At 34.8% G+C, this 23,670-nt stretch overlaps 1 protein-coding gene and 1 non-coding gene across 2 annotated transcripts in view; both read left to right on the top strand.

Annotated features, from left to right (window-relative positions):
- Nucleotides 1–23,670, top strand: part of GTF2A1 (general transcription factor IIA subunit 1) — a 39,022-nt gene that overhangs the window by 7,414 nt on the left and 7,938 nt on the right. The window contains exons 2-5 of the mRNA XM_044664985.1: nt 9,628–9,835; nt 14,949–15,013; nt 15,645–15,720; nt 18,676–18,809. Of these exons, the coding sequence (XP_044520920.1) occupies nt 9,628–9,835; nt 14,949–15,013; nt 15,645–15,720; nt 18,676–18,809 (483 nt within the window). The remainder of the gene's footprint in view (nt 1–9,627; nt 9,836–14,948; nt 15,014–15,644; nt 15,721–18,675; nt 18,810–23,670) is intronic.
- Nucleotides 11,993–12,137, top strand: LOC123238516. Its single transcript, XR_006505677.1, has one exon. It is a non-coding gene; the product is annotated as a small nucleolar RNA SNORA79 (small nucleolar RNA).

The raw sequence follows: 23,670 nt of genomic DNA, 5'->3' as shown, positions 1-23,670 counted from the left end.
AGAAAAAGAAATAAAATTCATTTGGTATGCTTTATTCTTGGTAAAAAATATTATCTCTTGAATTTTAGCATTTTATTTTATAAATTTCATATATCATCTGTTATAGAATTTTTGCAAGAGACTGAGGTCTTATAGAGTTGGTTTGTAGTTCTCAAAATTTGCTTAAGAATTGGGGCATAGGGGGGCAGCTGGGTAGCTCAGCGGATTGCGAGCCAGGCCTAGAGACGGGAGGTCCTAGGTTCAAGTCTGGCCTCAGACACTTCCCAGCTGTGTGACCCTGGGCAAGTCACTTGACCCCCATTGCCTACCCTTACCACTCTTCTGCCTTGGAGCCAATACACAGTATTGACTCCAAGACAGAAGGTAAGGGTTTTAAAAAAAAAAAAGAATTGGGCAATATTTATCCATTTCTAGACTATAAGCATGTCTATTACCATAATAACAAAAAATTGCTCTTAAGTTTTCTGGATTATAGTTGGTCCACCTCAAAGAAATTGAACATAGTTAAAATAATCAGGTTAGGAGTTGAAAAGAGAAAACATTTGAAGTTTCAGTTCCCTTCCCTCTTAACCAAATTTGTTCTACCTTTAACCAGTTTTAATATTTTTTCCCTCAATAGAGTAGAAAGCAAGATCTGCTCTTTTTCCTGTTGTTTAATGTATCTTATGGTATAGTGTTCTACCATCCTTTAAAAAAAGATTCTTATTCTGTTAACACCAAATATATAACATAATAAGACAGATAGAAAAAAGAAATTGTATGTGAAATTGGTTATTTCTCTTATGCACAATTTGATTTTCTTATTTAAGTATGTAATTTCAATGTGTAGCTTTCAAAACTGTCCTATTTGCTATGCTTCTTTGTGGTCTTCCTTTCTGTTTTTTTTTTTTTAACTCTGTTCTTTTCTCCTTTCATTTTCCTACCCTCACCCCCATTAAAAAGAAAAAGAAAAATAATACCTTTGTATTAAATGTGCTTCATCACGTAAAACAGATTTCCACAATGGCTTTGTCCTGAAAGATGTCTCATTTTGCATTTCACATTCATCAACTTCTCTCGTTGTAATTGGGGTAGCATGATTCATCATCAGTCCTCTGAAATTGGTCATTACATTGATCAGAGTCTCAAGTCTTTCAAAATTGCTTTTCTGTTTAATGTTAAGATTTTATAAATTGTTATGGTTCTGCTCACTTTACTATGTATCAGATAATAACAGGTCTCCCAGGTTTCTCTGGATAAAATAAAACAAAAAATCCATTTCATCATTTCTTATGGTGTAGTAATATTCATATATTATGATTAGTTTAGCCATTCTGCAATAGACAGGCACCTCCATAGTTTGCAGTTATTTGCTACTAGAAAAGAACTGCTTGTAATATGCATATTTTTGTACATGTGGGTACTTTTCTTCTTTCTTTGATGTTTTTAACATATAGAACTAGTAATGGTATAGCTCGCTGAAAGAGTTTGTATGGGTTAATGGATTTAGAGGCATATTCTAAATTGCTTTCCAGAATAGCTGAATTAATTCCCAGTTTGATTTACAATCTGTTATTGTTCTTGCTTTCCCAAAGCCTTTTAACAATTATTTCCCCTTTTTGTCATCTTTACCAACACTGTCCTCCAAAAAGCATTTTATTCTTTTCTTAAAGAATGTCTTGGGCACAGGTAACTTGGTGGCTTAGTAAATAAATAGGACACTGGACCTGGAGTCAGGAAGACCCCAAGTTCATATCCAGCCTCAGATACCTTCTTAGCTTTGTGACCCTGGGGAAATCACTTAACCTCTATTTGCCCTGGTTTTCTTAATTATAAAATGGGAATAATAATAGGACCTACCTCACAGGGTTGTGATGAGAATCAAATGAGATGGTAGTTGTAAAGTGTGTAGATGGCACATGTATATAAATGCTTATTTCCTTAACTTCTTCCCTTGTTTCCTTTCCCTATACGTAGTTTAATGTTTTTGTCTGTTTTTGGGGTGCCAGCTTCTGGTAGTTCTTGGCTCTACTATTTCTGATTATTCACATGAACTTTCTCTGATTTTTAACTTAACCTAAGTGTTCTTAATTACTTTTCCTTCCCATACCTCCAGAAACAAGATGATAATATCAAATAATGATTCAAGAAGATGTAGGTTTGCTTTTTTAATCTATATGAAAGAAAAAATAATGAATATGTATGATATATCTTAAAGTGATACATTTTTTGGAATTTTATTTCCGAGACTAATACTGGAATTAATTTAGAAAACCAAATGATCTGTTTTTACAAAGCAAATTGAAAATCACTTATGTGAAATTTGAGGAGAGGACAAGGAATAAAATGATCTTTAGTCATAGCTATATTTGGACACTTTTTTTCATTAGCATACCTATTAGCACCCAAACCAAACTTTTTAATAATAAGCTTATATATTATTATTTGATTGAAATTCAGATTTTGTGAAATTAATCAGCAAATGAACATGAAAATAGTTACCTTCTTAAGAATATAAAGTCTTGGGGGCAGCTGGGTAGCTCAGTGGATTGAGAGCAAGGCCTAGAGATGGGAGGTCCTAGGTTCAAGTCTGGCCTCAGACACTTCCCAGCCATGTGACCCTGCGCAAGTCACTTGACCCCCATTGCCTACCCTTACCACTCTTCTGCCTTGGAACCAATACACAGTATTGAAAACATTAATTTTCTCAAATGTAATTCAACCTAAAGTCTTAGTTTAGGCCCAGATTTGTGTTATCTGTCAGTATTTAAACTGATTGTTGTCTATCCAGCTACATTTCTCATTTTGCCAGTATATATCCAGCAGCTAATAAGTATACTTAATAGGTGCTTAATAAATGTAAGACTATGCGTTCCTTTGGCAGTTGGTTGTCTTTCTGTTTAAATTTTTCTTGATGTTGATTTTCAGTGAATTCAAAAGGTTATCTTGTTGCAGTTCTCATGGAATTTTGTGTCTTACAGTGTGTGTTCAAGTACAAAGATATAATGATATAGGTTATCTGAAGAAGATTGTATCCTTGAAAACTTAACATGAATCAGTAGCATGATAAAGTAACCCAAAAAGCCAGTGTCAACTTTGACTACATTGAAAGGCACAGCATTTAGGAGTTGAGGATTGATAATACCCTTGTGGTCAGTCCTGGTTAGATCATATCTATAAGATTGTATTTAGTTTCAGACTCCACATTTGGAGAATGTCCAGAAGGGAGTAACCAGAATGGTGAGGGGCTTTGGGATCGTGTCATTTGGGAATTATTTGAAGCAATTGAGAATGCCTGATATGAGAAAACTTGGGGAAAAATAACTGCTGTTCTTTCAAATATTTGCAGGGCTGTCATGTAGATTTTAGGGAATAGACTTGTTTTGCTTGTCCTCAGAAAGCAGCAGGAATGATAGTTCAGAGTTGCCAAGAGGCAAATTTAGGCTTCATGTGCAGGGAAGGGATAATTCTAAAAATTAGAGCTGTCCAAAGGTGGAATGGCCTGCCTTTGGATAAGTGATTCCTTTTGAGTTTTCAAGCAAAAACTGGATGACTTTTGGGTATGTTTTGTGTAGGAAATTCTTGTTAAAATACAGATTGTGTATTATGTGTCCTGTGATCCCTTCAAACTGAGGTTCTGTGATATTTATAGAAGATTTCTTATTGAAGGAGAGGGATTTAAGGCTGTTTTCTAATCTATTGAATTAATGTTTTTTAGTAATATAATATAGAGCTCTTACTCTCTGTTACTTTAGTAGTGAGATTGAAGAAGTGGTCTGCTGTTAAGAGTGACAAAGGCCTATTCCCTCTTCGTGTATTCATTACTTTTGACATTCTCGTGAATTCTCTCTATCCCTCCTCAGAATAATGTTTTTAAATGTAGAAAATAAAATTTATAGGATTACAAAGGAAGCCAATTATATTGAAATATAGTTACTGAAAAAAAAAAACCTTTTAAAGCAAGCTCATGGGCCCCAGGTTAAGAATGACTGGTCTAGGGGGCAGCTGGGTAGCTCAGTGGATTGAGAGCCAGGCCCAGAGACGGGAGGGCCTAAGTTCAAATATGGCCTCAGACACTTCCCAGCTGTGTGACCCTGGGCAAGTCACTTGGCCCCCATTGCCTACCCTTATCACTCTTCTGCCTTGGAGCCAATACACAGTATTGACAGTATTGACTCCAAGACGGAAGGTAAGGGTTTTAAAAAAAAAGAATGACTGGTCTAAATTTAAAAAGATTTTATAGAAATAGGAAGGTAGACAAGTGGCCCATCTGATGTTATTTCCTAGTTTGCCTTTTTTTTTTTCAATTAAAATAATTAGGATGATTTAATTCATCATTTTTTAGAATTTTTTTTATTTTTTTGCTTCTAGAATAAAATAAATTTCTGCATGTATTTGGGTGGATGCAGCCACTCTTTATTTTTTTATTTGCTTCATTGGAGAAACTGAACTGTTCTTGCATTTTTCAGTTCCTTTTCTGCTTTTATTTATGAGAATATTATTCTGAATGTGGTTTAATTCCTCTAGTATTCTGTTACCTCCTTGGTGACTGATTTCATGTTTTAGAGTATTAATAGCTTTAAATTTGTAAATGATTTTTAAATTGTGATTTTTAATACCTTCTGCTTATTTTTTTAAAAGCCCTTATCTTCATCTATTGGTTCTAATGCAGAAGAACACTAAGAACTAGGCAATAGGGGTTATGTGATTTGCCCAGGATCACATAGCTATAGAGTGTCTGAGGCCTTATTTGAACTCAGGACCTCCCATCTCTAGGCCTGGTACTCTATCCATTGAGCCACATAACTCCCCTATTGCCCATTTTTCTTCTACTGTACAATTTGTGTGAAAAAGCAGGGGTTGGGTGGGGGGTGGGGAGAAGGAAAGGGGATGCACACATAAGGTACTGGGCTGTTTTGTATATTTATTAGTTTGATAGTTTACTTCAGTGACCAAACTTTGGTGAACCTTGCCATACTTAGCTAGGCTGGCCCCTCAACATACTCATTTTGTTACTGGAAGCTTTTCTAGGTTGCAGTAGAACCTGCAGACCTGGATGCTGCTGATAGATACTGCAAGATCCTGCAGTCACATTTCCCTTCCCATGATAAATCCTCTGCCTTCATTTCATAAGTGAAAGAAACAACACTCAGCGATAAAGTGACTTTCCCAAGAAGATGCAGCTAGTAAAGCATCCTAGCTAGAGATAAGGTTCAGCTCATCAGGGTCCAAGTCTAATATTGTTTCACCTGCTCCACACTGCTTCCTTATGTAATTATAGTAGTACAATTTGTCTAGCATCATTGGGGACAACGAAGGCTGTTGTTGACTGGCTTTGAATTTATCCGCCCACTTAGGGCCAAATCCCTCAGGGTAAAATTTGATCCAGAATTTGAGATTATCTGTATCTAGCTTTTTATATATTCTTAGTCATTGAGCTTATAATGATACACAATTACTATATTACAATTTCCATAATTCAGGTTATTTTTCATTAATTAAAAATTTATATTGGTTATTTTTTTAGTAAAGATATTTTATTTTCCCAATTACATGTAATAACAATTTTCCATATAAGTTTTTGAAAGTTATATGATCCAAATTGTCTTCTCCTCTTCTCTCCCCCTTTCCAGAGGTGGTAAGCATATATTGATAATTTCTTGATGTGACTATAGTAATCTAACTTAATTTTATTTGTATCATTTAAGCATTTCCATCCTAAAAGTAGGTTACTTGGGTAAGTTTTTGCTGGTAATTATTCTACTTTTTTTCCTTTTAACTGAGAAAGTGATGCTTCCTGTCCTAAGATGATAAATAACTTAAATGCTTACAGTCTCTTCTACCCTGAGCAAAGCACTGGGGATACAAGTGTTAGAAAGCAAAGACAGTACCTGCCTTGGAGGAGCTTATACTCTTAATATTGGGGAAGAGTAGAAAGAACAATATAGGAGAGCTAAGAAAAGCTAGAGTAAGAAAAGGGATAGAAATGATTGCTAAGAAGAGAATGGAGGTTCTGGGTAATCTAAAGTGAACTATAATATTAATAATTATCCATTGGAAAATTTTAAATAAAATGAATGAAAAGCATTTATTGTTTGCTGTAAACAAAGCACTGTGTTAAGTACTGAGGATACAAATAGGAAAAAAGCAAGATGTCTGGTCTCAAGGAAGATGACATATATAAAGGAACTATGGCTGGGAGGAGTGTTTTATAAAGGGAAGTCAAAGGGATTAAAAATTAAAAATTGAACCATTGAATAATTAATTGACTCATCTGTTCCTTTCTTCCATTGGCAATATTGATTTTATTATTATTCACCAAGTAAGAGATTGATTGGTTGGGTGTTTTTTTTTAGGATTAGGGTTTAGTCTTTAAAGAAGACTAAAAGGACAACCTAGATTAGAGTCAATGTACAGTATCTTACTATGGCTGATCAGACCAATAAAAGTTCAGAAGACTCTGCCATGGGTCAGGCACAAATAGTCCGTATGAACATTTGGGATGAGAATGCCTCTAAGTTATAGCATCTCATGTTTCTTTTGAGTTATTGTAGTTCTGCTTTGCTCATAGAATACAGCACTTTCTTTGATGTGTGCATGTCTTATAAGACATGTGCCAGTATTTCCCATGTCTCACTGTGGATGAGTGAGACCTTGAGAGTATTCTTGTATCACTTCTTCTGTCCTTTCTGTGAATTGTTGACCTTATGTGAGTTCTCTGTAAAAATAGTCTTTTAGGTAAATGTGCAAAAGATAGAAAGCAGCAGTAGTTAGAAGTAGGGGTATTAGGAGCATGTGTTAGCAACCTAGTTGTGGATCTGGTTTGGGCTATATATATGATGAAAGCTCACCAGTTAGAAGCCCAGAGCTAAGGCAGGAAATGGAAGTGACTCATCTGAGTTGAAAACTGGAGCAAAGGAGCAAGGCATAAAAATGGCTAAGGAGCAGAAGATGAGAAAATTTTATCAAAAAATTATTCACAGTGATCAAAATGGATTTATACCGACATTAGAAAAACAATTAACATAATCATGTCAACAATAAAACCATCCAATTCTGCAAGATTTTATCATTAGATGGAGAAAAATCCTTTGACAAAAGTACAAAATTCATTTCATTTAAAAGCCCTAGTCGAGAGGTTAGATGTAGATAGACCTTTTAATGTAACAAAAAGATAGCATTCTACTTAGTGGGGAAACACTAAATGCTTTCTCAATAAAGAGTCCCCACTCATATAGTTATAGAAATGCCAGCAATAAGACAAGAAAAATAAAAGCATAAAGAGGAGACAAAATCATTCCTATTTGAAATTATGGCTTTCAACTATCTGGAGCATAGCTGTCTACGAAGGAAAAAAGACTCTTATTATAGTTTTGTCTGGCTCTCGTTGCTTACTTCTCCCTCATTCCTTATAGCAGTTGTTAACATTTTTTCTTCACTTATCTTGCCCTCTGATAACATTTTTCTACACTTGTAGTAGAGGACCTTGCACTCTGTTATCACTCTTAGGGTTGAGGTTTCCAGTTTGAGCATCTTCAGTCCCATCCCTTTGTTTTAAAGGATTCCTCAACTTCATAGCTCCTTTTCTTAGATCATCAAATTTATATGTTGGTTCTCTTCTATGATTAATTTTTTTCTGTGCATTCTTGGTCTTTTTTTCTCTTCCTATTACAAGTCCTTGTTCCAGCAATTTCTTTCCTATGTATCATCAATATTTTCCTCTCCACTTTCTTTATCTTCATATAAATATCCTTGTTTCCCAAATTCTAAGGGTGGAACACCTTTGACTTTTTTTACCCTATTCTGGTACTTACCTGTGTCTCTGCCCTTCACTGATAAACTTTATTGAATGTTATGTACTCTAATTTCCAACTTCTATTCGGTCTCACTTCTGCTCTCACTGTGCTGCTGAAACTATTTCCCCATTTGTTATCAATGACTAAATGGCGTTTTTTAAAGTCCTCATTCTTCTTTACCTCTTTTAGATTTGAATGGTATTAATTGACCATGTACCAAAATATTTTGTTTCCCTTTGACTTCATAGATAGCACTCTCTTTTGGTTCTTCTGCATCTGTAACTGTTCTTTTTCTGTCCCCATTGTTGGCTTCACATCTTCCATACACTTTAATATGGGCATTCTAAGACATAAAAGCAGCAAAGGCTAGACAAACACAGATAAATATCTGAGGCCAAATTTCAACCCAGGCCCTTCTGACTCCAGGTTTGGTACTCTTATCTGCTGTGCTACCTAGCTGCCCCTTCACTAATACTTCTTGAAAGGAAAATGACATGGTTAGACTTGTGTTTTACTACAAGTATTATTTTGGCAGCTTTATTAGGTGATGGATTGGAGAGGGGAGAAACTAGATGAGAAAAGAGCCATGAAGACACTTCCAAATAGTCCAGGCAAAAGTTGTGGGTAGATAGGAGGATATAGATATGGAAGATGGAAGGGTAGTGTTTAAGAAACCTTAGATGACTAGAATAATGTTGATTCTCAGTGCAAATAGAGGAAAGAGGTCAAGTGGAAAGATTAGTTATGTTTTGTGAAAGTTAAGAAAAAATATAGCCTGCTTTGTGAATCTTGTAATAATCTACTTCATGTACTTAGTCTTGTTTTTCTGTCCTCTAATCTGTATTTCTCTACCTTGCATATTATATTCATTATCTGTTGATGACTTACCTTTTTACTAGATTGTGAAGATAGAGACTCTATCTTAGCTAAATAACCTGTCTCTCCAAACACCTAATATATAGTATTTTGTACATAGCTAACGTGTTTGTAAAAGTAGATTAGAAGGAGAGGTGATATGCAGAAAACAGGAAAAAATGAAAGCTTATACTACAATAAGCTCCTGATGGAATCACTGTACTTTAGTATAACAGGATCATTACTCTGTAGCATCATGAGGTTTTACATATTGACCATATTGTATTTAAAAGTTATAGAGTATTATTTTTAGTATTTTGGTATTAAAATTATTAATATATGTTGGTATTTAAGAGAGAAGAATTTGAGTTATTTATGTATGACCCTTTCACTTCCCACTAGTGCTGAATAAATAGATTATTAGCCTTTAATAATTTAGTTGAAGATTTTTTTTAGAGAGAGTGACAAAAAAATCACCAGTACACTTTAAGGTAGAAAAAATAAGATATCTCTTTAATCATTAATAATAAAATGACAGATTAAGAACTTGGGAAAGAACCTTAGAGTCCACTGAGCCCAACCTACTTCTTTTACAGATGAGTTTCTCTTTTATTTTCATTTATTTTAAGAGTGTTAATCTGTAGTATACTTGTATTTATTCTCGGAAATGACAATATACCATGAAAGTATAAGAATTGCTTTTTAAAATTTCTGCCTAGGGCAGCTCAGTGGTGCAGTAGATAAAGCACTGACTTGGTAATCAGGAAGACTGATCTTCCTGAGTTCAATTCTGGCCATAGACACTAGCTGTGTGACCCTGGGCAAGTCATTTAACCCTTTTAGTCTTAGTTTTCTCATTTGTAAAATGAGCTGCAGAAGGAAATGGCATATCTCTCCATATCTTTATCGAGAAAACTCCAAATGGGGTCATGACAGGTCAGATATGACTGAAATGACTCAACAACAAAGCACATGTAGCCTTTTTTTCTTTTCTTAGTTGTGGGAGAATAAGCTGATGCAATCTAAGGCAGTAGATGGATTTCATTCAGAAGAACAATATTTAATACAAGTGCAGCAGCAGCAGCAACAGCAGCAGCAACAACAGCAACATCACCATCATCACCACCATCAGCAAGCACAACCCCAGCAGACTGTGCAGCAGCAGTCCCAAACACAACAGGTCCTTATCCCTGCATCACAGCAAGGTTTGTATGAAATTGGTTTTAAGCTTTTAGATATTCTTTTTTTTCCCCTCTGTAGGAGATATTAAATCTGAAAGAGTTAAACCAATCATGGTTAAATGGTGCTTAGTGAGACTAAAAAGTGGCATGAATTATTAATGTTGGCTGCTGTCCCAGTTCCTTTCTTTTGGCTCAGTTATGTGCATATTCATTTACTCCTGGAAGATTAGTCCAACATAGGAGGTACTATCATAATGCCTTGCACTTAGTGGGTACTTAAATATTTGTTGAATCAAATTAATACCTAGTCTCATTTCAATGAGATCAAGATTTAAAGGTGGAAAGGACCTTAAAGATAATCTTAATTATTATCCAAAGATAATCTTTATTAGTCCAGCCCCTTCCGTTTTTATAGAGGAGCAAACTGAAGCCCAGAAGAGTTCGCATGCCTGGATAAAGTCATGCAGTCTGTTGTACATAGCAGAGCTGAGATTCAAACTTACATCTTCTGATTTGAAACTGGTGAGGGGTGAAATCTGAACTAACTGGAAAACAAAGGTTTTCAGCTTCCAAGCGATTAGATTTATTTAGCTATGCCAACTGCATAGCAAATTGGGACCAGGCCACCTCAGCCTGGCACTATTCCCCAAATACAGGGGGAGATAGATTTTTATGCATTAAAAGAAAAAAATTAAAAGGATGTATAAACCCCAGGATATAAGATTAGGTCATCTGATTTCTAATTGGAGGAAAAAGTAGAGACTCTCCATGCTGGGAGGGAAAAAGGGAACAGGTGCAAATCTCAGAAATTTAAAAAAAAAAAAAAAAAGATGTCCTATTTCCCTCAAGAACCTGTATTCTATCAAGGGAACAAGGAAATAGTAATTGATTGACTAATCTGGTGCCAGTTTTCAGATAAGACATAATGGGCTACTTATGATATATAATAATGAGAAAACTCCCATCAGTCTTCAGATCTGACCAGGTTTCTGGTTAGTATAAACTGAGTCCTTAGTTAAGGGACAATAAGCAACAGGTAGAGTTGACTAGACAGTGCAACAAAGTTTTCTCAAAATTCCCATAATTATATAGTCTCCTCGTAAGACAAAAATTAAGTTAACCTGTAATTGAATAGTAAGAGAACTGAGCTAGATCCAGAATTGAGTCACAAGATGGTGTCATTGTGGTTCATTCAATTCCCACAAAACTTGGTGCTCATTCCATTATGCTGTGCTCTTAACTGCCTGTGTAAATAAATGAATTACTGTTTTCACACTTGCAGTACACCATATGCCCAAGTTAAGACAGAAACAGTTCTAATTTTTCCTTAGAGAAAGATTTGTTGTTCTTACTATTTAGGTAAGACAGTTACTCTGTGACAAGTTAGTTAACCTCTGCCTTTGCTTTCCTCATTTGCAAAATGAGTTGGTTGGAATAGATGATTGATAAGTTATATTTAAGATTTAAGAATTGTGATTATAAACATTATAAAGACTGAGAGCTTTATTTTCTTTTATAAAATCCCTTTATTATTTGAACTATCACCAAATTAACTTTATATGTTCAATTATTTTATAGTATTTAGTTTCCATTTGGCAGGCTGAACTTATGTTTTCAGTATGTGCAGTGTTTCTATTTAGGCTTTTTTTGTTTTGTTAAAGGTGAGTTTTATTGTGCTAAACTGTCTCCACAAACTTATTTGATTAGCTACAAAATTCTAAATAAACACCTGTGAAACAATATGTTAACCGCACTTCAGAAGAGTGATGACTTTATCAGTTTCAAGTAAAGATCACAAGTTCCTATGCTTTTAGTCTAAGTCAGCCTTCTTAAATTACTCTGAAAAAAAATTTCATCTGGTGACCCATCTTCTGGGGATGAACCTTACCTCAATTTGCTAGACTCGTCTTCAAATAGCAGTTTACTTTGGGTTATATTCTGTTGGCATAGGCTTACTTCTATGCCAAATGAGGTTCCATAGTAGGACTTAATTGGAGTGTAAATAAAAGATATTTTTAATGTTGTAATAGGTAGGCTTAAAAATAATCAGTAATGGAAAAAATTTTATTTATTTATTTTGGAGAATTTTTTAGTTTTTAGCTTACTTAACGATAGAAGAAATGTATTTTGCTAAAACCAGTAATTTCATTTGATAAACTTATAATTTCCCCCTTTCTGGCTTGATGACTGTTCCTCCTATTGCCTAGAGGTCTGGCATTAGGATTTTATGTCATCATACATTAAAATTTGACTTTTTTCACTCAGAGAATATTTGGGATAGATGGGTTATCCTTCTCTTCTCTGAAATTTGCGGAGTCAAACACTTTTTAAATATTATGCATTAATTACTGTGAATTACTGGTTAGGAGTTAGTGGCAAATTTGAAGCTAGATGATGAACCAAATTATTTGATCATATTTACATAATATAAAATTAATGTTTAAATGTTATTGATAGTTGACAAGGGTATGTTTCTAATATATGGTAATAATTAACTTGAAGTAGTACTTTTAAAAAATAAATTTTTATTGATATCTTTTCTTAAATCACTGTCATTTTTTCCCATTATCCCTTTTTTTAAGCTCAAAAAAAAAATCAATGTAACTGATCCATCCATTTTGAAAAAGCTTAAAAATATGTTCAGTGTTCAACACTGGACCTCCTACCTCCTCAGAGGTGGTGGGATTACAGTATTTCATCTCTCTTTTCAGTTGTATTCTTTATAATTTTGCAGTATTCACTTTTGGTGTGTGTGTATTTTCTTCTTTCCAGTTGCTTTTTTATAGTCATAGTCCATGTTGTTTTCTTGGCTCTTCATTCTACTTGCTTCTGTGTATTCTTCACATTCGTCATTAAAGCACAGTGATTGTCCATTATGTTCATGGACCATATACAATTTGGCCATTTCTCAATTTATGGTTATCAATTTTGTTTAAAATTTTTTGCTATCCCAAAAAGTGCTGCTATAAATATTTGGAGGCATATGGAGAACTTAAGATAGCAATTCTCTGTTTCAAATTCTCTAGAGCTTATTAGTCTGTTTTCAAACCTGTTACGATTAAAAATTATAAAGGCTGATATTACTAGAGAAATTAATATTTTAATTGCCATGCTGATAGAGATAAATCAACCACGCGCCTGTAAGAAATCTATTCAAATGGCAACTCCGCCATTTTCTTCCATACCTTCCCTACTCCTCTCTGTCTCCCAGGAGCCCGCTCAGGTAGCGAAAGAAGAGCATGTCTCAAGCCTGCCCTCCGAATTTAAGTCGAGCTCTACATAGGTTCCTGTTCTCTGACGTAATCACGTCAGAAACCGGAAACCCCATTGGATCATGGGGAATGTAGTCTCAAAGTTCCCCACATGTCCACAGGAAGTTTGTAAGATACTTTTAAATGGTACCTCCCTGAATTCCAAACACACAAACCTAGATAGAGTTTATTATTACTTACCCTCAGTTACATAAAGCAAAAGATGATGTGGTAATGTTCTTTCAGATCATTCTTAATTAATAACTCTGTCAGTGTTTAAATCTTGAATTATAAAAGACCAAAACCCTATTTTTGCATCTGTGAGGTACACTGTCATTGTTGTTGTTGTTGTTGTTGTTATTATTATTATTATATATTCTAAGTTACAGAATCTCATGAGTTTTGGAAGGACCTCTGTGCTCTAGTTCCTAAAGCATGAAACTCTACTACAAAATGTCCTTTACAAGTGTTGCCCCAGGCACAGTTGGAAGATTTCTAATGATGGAGGGTTCATTCATTCATAAGGGGCAGTCCATCTGATATGTAGCTCACTCTCAACTGCTATGAAGTTTTTCTTTATATTTAATCAACATCCACTTTCCTATGGCTTCCACCCTTTAGTCCTAGGACTGCTTTTTAGAACTGAGCAGAACAAAGCTAGATGTGTTTACTACCAGACAGTTTAAAGATCTATGCCATTGTTTTCTTTAGGCTGAACATTTCTAATTCAATAGCATGACTCCTAAGCCAGTTCATTTTTGTATTCAGTCTAGTTTACTGGTGTCATTCTTATATTTTAGTTGTGGGATTGGAAAAAATACTTTAAAATGTAATCTAAGCCGGTTAGGATATATTGGGACAATATATTCCCTTCTGCTAAAAGCAGGTGCACATATTCATATTTTATGCATGTGTGTTTGTATATAAAAAAGTAGTACTGAAAAATCAAGTTTCCATTAGCTTTAAATATTTAAAATGCAGTTACTTGTTAATAGAGAAGAAGAATTATAAGACCTCAGAAGAGAAAGAGCTTTATTTCGTTCCTTGAGACTGGTCTGGAATTTCACATATATAATGTTAGCATATTAGTAATGTTGGTAACATGATGTGAATGAATGTAAAATCAGAGATGCAGATGAGGAACAAGCGTTTGGGATTATTGGAAGATGAAAGAAAGACCGAAGAATGACAGCTAACAGTGAGGGAAGAGACTGGCAGAACTATAAAGTAAACAGTCTCTTCTATAGAGCAAATAGCCTTCTAACTTATAGGAATGGATTTTCTCAATGATTTTGAGTAATCAAGAAAGGGTTAAAGGTTTGTTTGATATACTGTGTGTTGTAGACCAATAAAGGGAATTATGTACTGCATTTCAAGCATTTTTCCCCCAAAATCAAAAAGGATAAAAACTTAGTTTGCTTAAGTAGCCACTTTGACCTTATTCCTTGAAAGTATACTATGTAAAATTAGTTAATCAGATCTAAATGATTTTGAAGTGCAATATTGCTAAGACCTTTAATTGAACTCTCATGTGACTTTCACATGAGAATCACTTTTGTTGCTTTTGAGATTTGTGCTTAGTAAGAAAAAATGGATGTTTTTCTAGCTGTTCTATAAGACTTATATAAGTTCTTTTGTTTTCCTTGACCACTAGTGATTCTTTTTTTTGGATGAGGTTTTTAAACATAGTTTTGTGTAGGTGCAAAACCATTGGTTTTCAAAATGTTGTTGATAAAAATAATGTATGCTTTTTTGTATTACATATACTATAACTTCCTTTTTGAAATAAGAAAATATTTATTAACACCATTTAAGATTCCTAATTTTTTATAAAGTTAGTAATTCCTTACATGTTCACCTAAAACAGTTTTGTTTTATGTTTTCAGCAGCACCACCTCAAGTTATTGTACCAGAGTCAAAGTTGTTACAACATATGAATCCCTCAAGTATGGTAAGATTCACAATTTTAACACTTTAATCACCTTGATTTCTCTAAATAGGATTTTTATGACTTGGTATTATAAGTTGATATTAGTAAGAGAAAACAATAAATCAAGCCCACCATTAAAGAATAGTTGCAAATAAATTATCATTCTTTTTGGATTTAGCAATAAAAAAATGTTGCCCCAAAATTTTGTTTTGAATAATATAATTTTCCTTGGCAGAACATAAAATCTTACTCTTCATGGGGAGGCAAGGACTATTTCAGAAGTTGATTTATTTCCTCCCTGACTCCTGGGACAAGCCATTTAATTAGATTAAGTCCAGAGAAAGCATGGTGGGAATTCTTTATTTTAAAATTCTTATGTTATCCAAAAGGTTTATCTTTGTATATATCTCCTTTTTCCTTAGTGTAACTTTATAAACATACACTAAATTTTAGCAGTCTCTCAAATTATTTTTGCATTTAGTAACTATAGGTCCCATTTGTCCACATCAGCTCATGTAGGTCTTCCCAGTTCTTATAGAAATCAAGCAGTTCATCTTTCCTTATAGCATTTAATTTCTTATTTGGAACTGCTTTTTCTGTTGTTTGGTTCAATATTTACAGTTTGAGACCTGATTTTATTTTTACCCCTCAGAGTGCTGCTGCCACTGCTGCTACGTTGGCACTGCCTGCTGGTGTTACTCCTGTTCAGCAGATAATAACTAATTCAGGTAATTCAGGTAATTCAAAATAATGGGTCTATTTGACATCTCAAAAATTACACTATCACCTAGTCTTGATGGATGAATTTATGATTTCATTTAATTGGAGAGAAGAGTAATTATGTGCATTTAGCGCATATTTTGTGCTTTTCACTATCACATTTCTTTTTTTTTTTTTCAGTATAAACTATTCATGGAAATAACAGAAGAATATATGTAGTAGTATTGAACATTAAGAGCTAAATACTTAGATGTTTAGATCTTAATATATTTACCTTGTTTTATATATATATATATAAACCAGTGATGGGCAAACTACGGCTGGTAGGCCAGATGCAGCCCTCTGAAATGTTCTATTCAGCAACACATTCCTAATCTGACAAATACAATGAGTAGGATACAATACAATGAAACTTCCAAAGAGTTGCCTTAGAAACAGACTGACAGATGAGCATTTCCTTTCCTTTGGCCCCCCTCTTTAAAGTTTGTCCATCACTGATGTAAACTCTTTTACCAGATTCGGTATTTTTGCTTTATTATCATCTGTGTAAATAGTCTGAAAGGAAAAAACTAATCTGTTTATTCAGTTAGTATCCTTCAGAGACCATTTACATAAGAATACACATGTGTGAGTATATATTTATAAGCTTCTCAAGCATCCCTTGCAAATTGAAATTCTTTTTAACCCAGGTAAGACCTTAGTACATTTTGCCTGTTACACAGATAGCTAGATGTCACAGAAAATCAAATACTGGGCTGAGAATCAGGAAATCAGGTGTGCTCTCATCCAGCCTTAGACAATTTGCTAGCCATGTGACAATAGGCAATCATTTTATCTCTGCCTTAGTTTCCTCATCTGTAAAATAGGGATGATAATATCTGCCCTCCTCCCCAGGTATGTTTTGAGGAACAAAGGAGATTTTTTTGTATAGTGCTATTATTATATTACATAACTATTAAACCTAACTTAAAAAAAATTTTTTAATCCTTACCTTCTGTCTTAGTATCATTTCTAAGATAGAAGAGCAGTAAGGGCTAGGTAAATGAAGTTAAGTGACTTGCCCAGCTAGGAAATGTCTGAGGTCAGATTTGAACCCAGGACTTCCTGATTTCAGACCCGGTGCTCCATCCACTGTGGTATCTAGCTGCCCCTTATAATAGGCTCCTAATAAATATTTGTTGGCTGGTTTTATAGTGTTTAAGGGGGAAAAAAGACATGTTCCTTTACCAAGGCAAGGCAATAGGATAGGGTTTTTGACTTGCTCCAGCAGAATAATTATGATTAATATTTGAAGGTATACCTTGGAAAACAAAGGTAATAACTAGGGTATAACAAAAGAATCACATTCTTTGCCACATGACTTTAAGAAATTGACACCATTATTTCAGTTTAGTGAACCATTCAAGAGGCAGCATAGAACAGACATTTTTGATCAAAAAGACCTGGGTTCAAATCTTGCCTCTGTTATATACAGTACTGGTTACATGAAGTCACTTAACCTGTCATGTACTAGACACCTTGTTAAGACTATATAAGTTGCAGGATAACTGCCAAATCTGCTCTGGTCAAGGGAGCTTCCTTATCAGTAATTCTTAACCAATGGAATCATCATCCTGCTAATATTAATATTAATGTGTGTGTGCACATGTACACATACAAAGTACAGGTTCATTTCTAAAAATTTTTTTAAGCCCATACCTACTGCTTTAGAATTAATACTGTGTGTTGGTTTTAGACAGAAGAGTGGTAAGGGCTAGACAATGGGGGTTAAATGACTTGCCCCCCAGGGTCATACAACTAGGAAGTATCTGAAATCAGATTTGAATCCAGGGCCTCCTGTAAACCTGGCTCTCAAACCTCTAAGCCACCTAGCTTTTTCTAAAATTCTTAAAAGTTTTTCAAATCATTTTCAATAATCTTGTTTTGATGTTATTTAGGAAAAAAAGGCTCACTTAGATTTCCGCCTTACTATTAATCAAATGATTATAAATTCAGAGTTGTTAGGCTACTAGGATTCTACTTAGAATAAAGTAGTTTTCAGATCAAATCACTTGCCTGCACTGGAAAGCAAAGGGAAGGGAGGGAGGAAAATAGGCTCGATCATGTAACTTAGGAAAACTTGTGTAGAAATTTGTTATTACATGTAATTGGCAAATTTTTTTAAATTTTAAAAAGATTTAAAAGGAGAGGGGTCTTTCTACTTGGCTCTCTACTAGTCTAAAAAATGTACACATTTCTAAAATAATGCAAGTAGGATCATAGGACTTTAAAACAGGTGTTCAAAAACCTCTATCTTCTTGAACTAATTTTTTCAAATCCTTAAAGGTAAAGGATCAAAAAGAAAACTACATTCAGATCTATTATATATATGTGTTTATATATATATGTGTATATATATAATTTTTTTTTTAAGTTCATACACCTTAGGTTAAAAAACTCCCAATTTAGACATTACCTGATATAGCCTCCTCACATTTAAGATGAAGAAATTGAGGTTCAGAGGAGTTAATTTATAAATAGAGGGTTTTTTTTTTAATAAAGTCCAGTTCCTCCTCACTCTGGATTCAGTATGTTAACATTAACTAGTAGAACCAGACTGTATTTCAATCAGTAGTTTGGATCCTATAATCAAATCACACTGAATAAAACCCTGTTGGAGGGCAGCAAAAAGGTGAGAACAACAGAAAGTGCCATGTTTAAAGCAGCACTTTGTAATTTAATATTTGGACAAAAGTAGAGAAAGGAAAAATAGAAGAGAAAGAGAAGAGTATATTATAATAGAACAGAATGGAAGGAGTATATTATATATAGATGATAGCATTGAATTCAATTTCTAAGCATTTTGTTAGCTAACTAGCATGTTCTAAGAGCTTTTCAGGGAAGCCCATTCAGTCCGATTTGCAATATGCTGTAGAAATCATTACTTTAAAGGTAACTTGAATAACTTTTTGTTGCTGTTATAGGCCAGATTCTACAGGTGGTTAGGACTGCCAGTGGTGCCCAGTACATCCTTCAACCACAGCAGTCAGTGGTTTTGCAGCAGCAGGTTATACCACAGATGCAGCCTGGGGGAGTACAAGCTCCTGTTATACAACAGGTAAAAGAATCTTTAATAATAAGAAATATTTTGTATGTGTGTAACACAATAAAGTGGTATTAATTCCTATTGGTATTAGTATTGGTGTAACTAGGTGTTAGATATAGTTATTAGTATTGGTATTACTTTTCACTGGTATTAGAATTTAAAGATGTCTCAACCGCCCTTCCTCTTTTGACATATTAGCATATTTTGGCCTACTCTGACAGGGAGTTTAGCTTGCTTGTGCAAAACTAGATGGTTGCAGCTAGCTCTCCAGATGTCCAGAAATCCTTTCCCCGTGGTCTGTGTAGTGTCTCTCCATCATAAGTATGGCAGGGTGGGATCCTCAGTGGCAGAACCTCATGGCTTTCCTTCTCTTTTTTCAGACTAAAGTTTCAGCCTCGGTAGAAAAAGGCTGCTCTACAAAAATGAAATTTGTATTTATAGCCTGGTTTTTTGAAAGTCTTCCCATGTACTAAAACATACTAAAAGTTTTGAGATTCAGAAACACTTATTCAGTTCAAAGAAATCTTAAATGCCATCTCTATTCAGAGAATTGTGTTAGGTGCTGTGCATACAAAGATGAAGGGGATGGAAGGGAGAAGAAATGAACATAGATGTTTATAATACAATTTAAAATAGATCAATTAAAATGGAGTAGATCGAACATGGTTGTGTGAAGTTCATAGAAGAAGAAATCACGGCTAATTGAGGAGTTAATAGAAAATTTAATACAGAAAGCAGTACCTGAGTTGGTCCTTGAATATGGAAGATATGATAAGATGAGAAAATAAAGGGAGTCTGATTCAGGTGGGTGGGCAAATGCATCTAAGAGTGAGATGGAAGGCCAGAACTGGGAATAATCCAGTTTGAATAATGTTTGAGCTAAGCAGAAATTTACCAAGACCCATGCATTAGGAAAAGAACTTGGTGATAAGAGATCAGATTTAAACTACAATTTTCAAATTATTCTTTTCCTATGGTTTAAAGTACCACTTGCTCTCTCCTTGTTCAAATTATATGACCTCATACTTTTTGCCTAGATTATTGTAACAATCTCCTAATTGGTCTTCCTGCCTCAAGTCTCTTATTATTCTAGTCCAGTGATGGGCAAACTATTCTTCGTGGGCCAGATCCAGGCCCTACTTTGCTCAGCAATGCCTTAAGCAATTCCCTAATCACTATCCCCCCACATCCAGATATAGTGATTAGGGAATTGTTTAAGGCAGTGCTGGGCAAACTAGGGCCTGGATCTGGCCCTTGAGGAATAGTTTTCCCATCACTGTTCTAGTCCATCCTAACTGCCACCACTGCTGTCAGAGTAATTTTCCCCAAGTGCAAACTTCTTATTCCTTTAATGAGTGAAATCTGGTGACTTCCTATTGCCTTTAGGGTAAAATATAAACCCCTTGGTTTGGCTTTTAAAACTGTACATTACGTGGCTCCAGCCTGTCATTCTCTCTTCACTGGGCATTACTCCCATAGTGTCTCCTACTCTGATCCTTCCAAACTTGCTTTCTCTCTATTTGAGAACTTATAGCATTCTTCCCTCTCTCCATGCCTTTGCACTGTCCATCCCCCATGCCTGTAATGAACTTAATTCCAATTGGTAACAACCATGTTCTATCATTTCAAGGTTTTGACTTCCCTTATTTCATCTTAATTACAGCTTTATATTTTGTATTACTATAAGCTGTCATGTTGCTTTCTTCTGTACTTTTTGTGTTTGGTTTTATAAAACAGATTACAGTGATTCCCAAAGTGGGTGTTACTGCCCCCTGGTGGGTGCTGCAGCAATTCAGGGGGAGTGGTGATGGCCACAGGTGCATTTATCTTTCCTATTAATTGCTAATAAAATTAAAAATAAATTCATTTCTAGGGGGCTAAGTAATATTTTTTCTACTTGTTGATTGATATTGTTCAGCCTAATCTAAATGAACCTTAGTTAATTTTTACACCCATGCCTTTATCCAAAGAGCTTCCTGAATTTTATGACTAGAACACAAACTCGCTCTCTTTTCTCTCTCTCTCTCTCTCTCTCTCTTTCTCTCTCTCTCTCTCAGCATCTCTCTCTGTCTACCTCATAAAGTGGCTTTTGCCATTTTCCCCCTATTTGTTTAATAAATAGTTTAATAAAAGTGGACAAATCTTAACTGCTAAAATGAATTGAATAAGTGGTTTTTATTTCACAACACTGGTATGAAAAATTATTTGAAAAGGGGAGACAGTGGCACAGGAAAACCAATCAGGAAGCATTGGACAACAATAATAAGGACCTACATTACGACTAAAGAAGTGGAAAAGAGCCAGGTAGATAAAAGAAGAATAAGTTTTAAACTATTCAGCATTTGACAGATTTGGCAAATAACAGTAGTCAAAAGACTAAAGAGTCAATGATGATATCAAGGTTTCATGCTTTACTGACTGGAAGAATAGTGGTACAGTTAAAAGAAAGAATGCATTGGTTTCAATCATGAGGACATGTGTTCAGGATAGTACAGAACTAACAGTAATAGTTTTATCAGTTACATTGATGAAGGTATAAAATAAAATTTGCAGGTTTATAAAGCTGAGAATAATTAAAACATTAACTATAATCATATTGAAACAGATTTTAACAGTATAGAATAATATGCTGAATTTATGATAATGTAAAATGACTAAGGAAAATTGTAAAGTTTCTAACAGGTTTTTTAAAATCAATTATATAAATATAGGATGGAAGAAGGGCAGCAAAGTGGAGCAGTGGATAGAGCACCAGGCCTGAAGTCAGGAAGATACATCTTCTTGAATTCAAGTCTGGTCTCAGACACTTTTGCTAATTGTGTGGCCCTGGGCAAGACACTTAACCCTGTTTGCCTCAGTTTCTCATCAAATGAACTGGAGAAGGAAATGGCAAATCACTCCAGTGTCTTTGCCAAGAAAACCCTAAACAGAGTCAAGAAAAGTTAGACATGATTGAAAAATGACTTGAGCAACCACAACAAAGGGCAGGGAAAACATGGTTTGAGAACCATTTTGTGTGAGATGAATACCAGGGATTTAGTGGACTGCAGTCCTAGTTTGTTAAACAGTATAATATGGTAGCTAGAAAAAGGAAGCTTGATTCTTTTTAGCTCACTGAATAAATGCATAGCGTCCGAAGGAAAGTTTAAATTAGAGTCTTGTCCTCTACCACAGACTGCATCTGGAATTCTGTGTTCATTTTTGGGTGCCATATTTTAGGAACCAAAAAGTAGTTGGAAATCACAAAATCTCAGAACAGGAAGAGACTTAATAGTCCATTCAGTTCAGCTAAAATACTTAAATAATTATCTAACACTGGCCTGAATTGTTTAATTTGCTAAAGATGAAAGTGAAACAATGCCTCTTCAAGCAGACCATTCTATTGTTGAACAATTCTAATTGTTATGAAGTTATACCTCAAAGCAAACTTAAATTTGCTTCTCTGAAACTTCGTATTTCTGTGAACCTTTGCTTCTAGGGACAAACAGAACAAATGTAATACCTTGTTTCACATGAGAGGCATTTGTAACTCTGCAGGACAAACGTCTCAATCCTTCATTCAATCTTTCTATTGTATAATCTTAAGAATTTTCATGATCCTGTTCATCTTCTCTGAACATTCTCTAGTTCAATCTAGAAAGTGAAGAAGAGAACTTGTAACTTCAAGTAATATTCCAGAAATGATCTGATCAGGTTGCAGAGTACATAGGTGCTGTTATCTCCCCTGTTCTGAATATTAGTTCTCTCTTTTTATAACCTAAGATTACACTAGCTTTTTTTTAGCTTTTGATTTTGTACTATTGCCATTTCTTTTTTGGACAAACTGTCATTTTATACTTTTGAACTTGATGTTTTCAATTTACACTTTTATATTTGATCTTATTTGCTTCAGCCTAGCATTTTTTAGCCTTTGAATAAAATAAATGAGCCATCTATTACTCAAGTCGTCATCAAAAATATAAAATTAGCACAGGGCTAGTGAGGCATTCCAGCTGAGATCTTCCAAATTGGTTCTGGTTTAGTCAACCATTCCAAGTCTACCTAACTACTACCATTAATACTATATCAAGTCTTTTTACTTATTTCTAGTATTTCTTATTGCTTCACTGAATCAGAGTTCTGTTTGCCACATTCTGTTTTAGTATCAGATACTTGAAACTCATTCTTGAACATTCTTGAACATTCTGTTCTAAGCCATTTACTCTTTTAAGTGCTTTCATTTCATTCTTTACATATTGTTTCTGCTTGTCTTTCATGTTTTACTCTTCTCTTGAAATCTTTGTGGACAATGAGTTCTTTTCTGGCTTCTGTTTGAAGTCATTGTAGAGTTATTTCCTTCCTCTGAGATTGTTTTGGTATTTAGTATTTCTTCATTTCATTGGGAGTTTTCTTGTGTGTTTTCCATTTCAGTACTTGGATGGGGATTTAGTGCCAAAGCTAGGCTCTGCCTCTTCTTGCACTTTGGTGGGAGGAGTAGCTAGGTCCTAGACTTACTTTCCCAGTGTAGTTCAGGATTGGACAACATTGTACCAGTTCTTGGTTCTGCCTCCTTGCTTTTTTCTGGATCCTGATGTTCAGGTTCATGTTTGATTGAATTGCTGGGTCATGGTACATCCCCTACTCTATTTCCCTAATGAGGTAGCTGCTTAGAGGTCAGGGCCTTCCCCCATCCAAAGCCCTGAATTAGGGTTAGCAATTGAATCTAGAGCAGGCCCTAAGCCCCATCTGCTGCTAAATTCTTACTTTGGTTAATCTTCTGGTGTCTTCCTGAATCCTTGGGGCTTGTGTGGTTACTTACCAGACTTTTGGCCCCATCCCCTAAAGCAGACTAGACTAGAGTTTTAAACTGGCTTCAAGCCTGTCTCCTGGGACT

The sequence above is a fragment of the Gracilinanus agilis genome, chromosome 2 (assembly GCF_016433145.1).
Source record: "Gracilinanus agilis isolate LMUSP501 chromosome 2, AgileGrace, whole genome shotgun sequence".
In the NCBI taxonomy this organism is placed as follows: domain Eukaryota; kingdom Metazoa; phylum Chordata; class Mammalia; order Didelphimorphia; family Didelphidae; genus Gracilinanus; species Gracilinanus agilis.
Note: the sequence above shows the minus strand (reverse complement) of the source record. Positions and strands in the feature narration are given on the sequence as shown.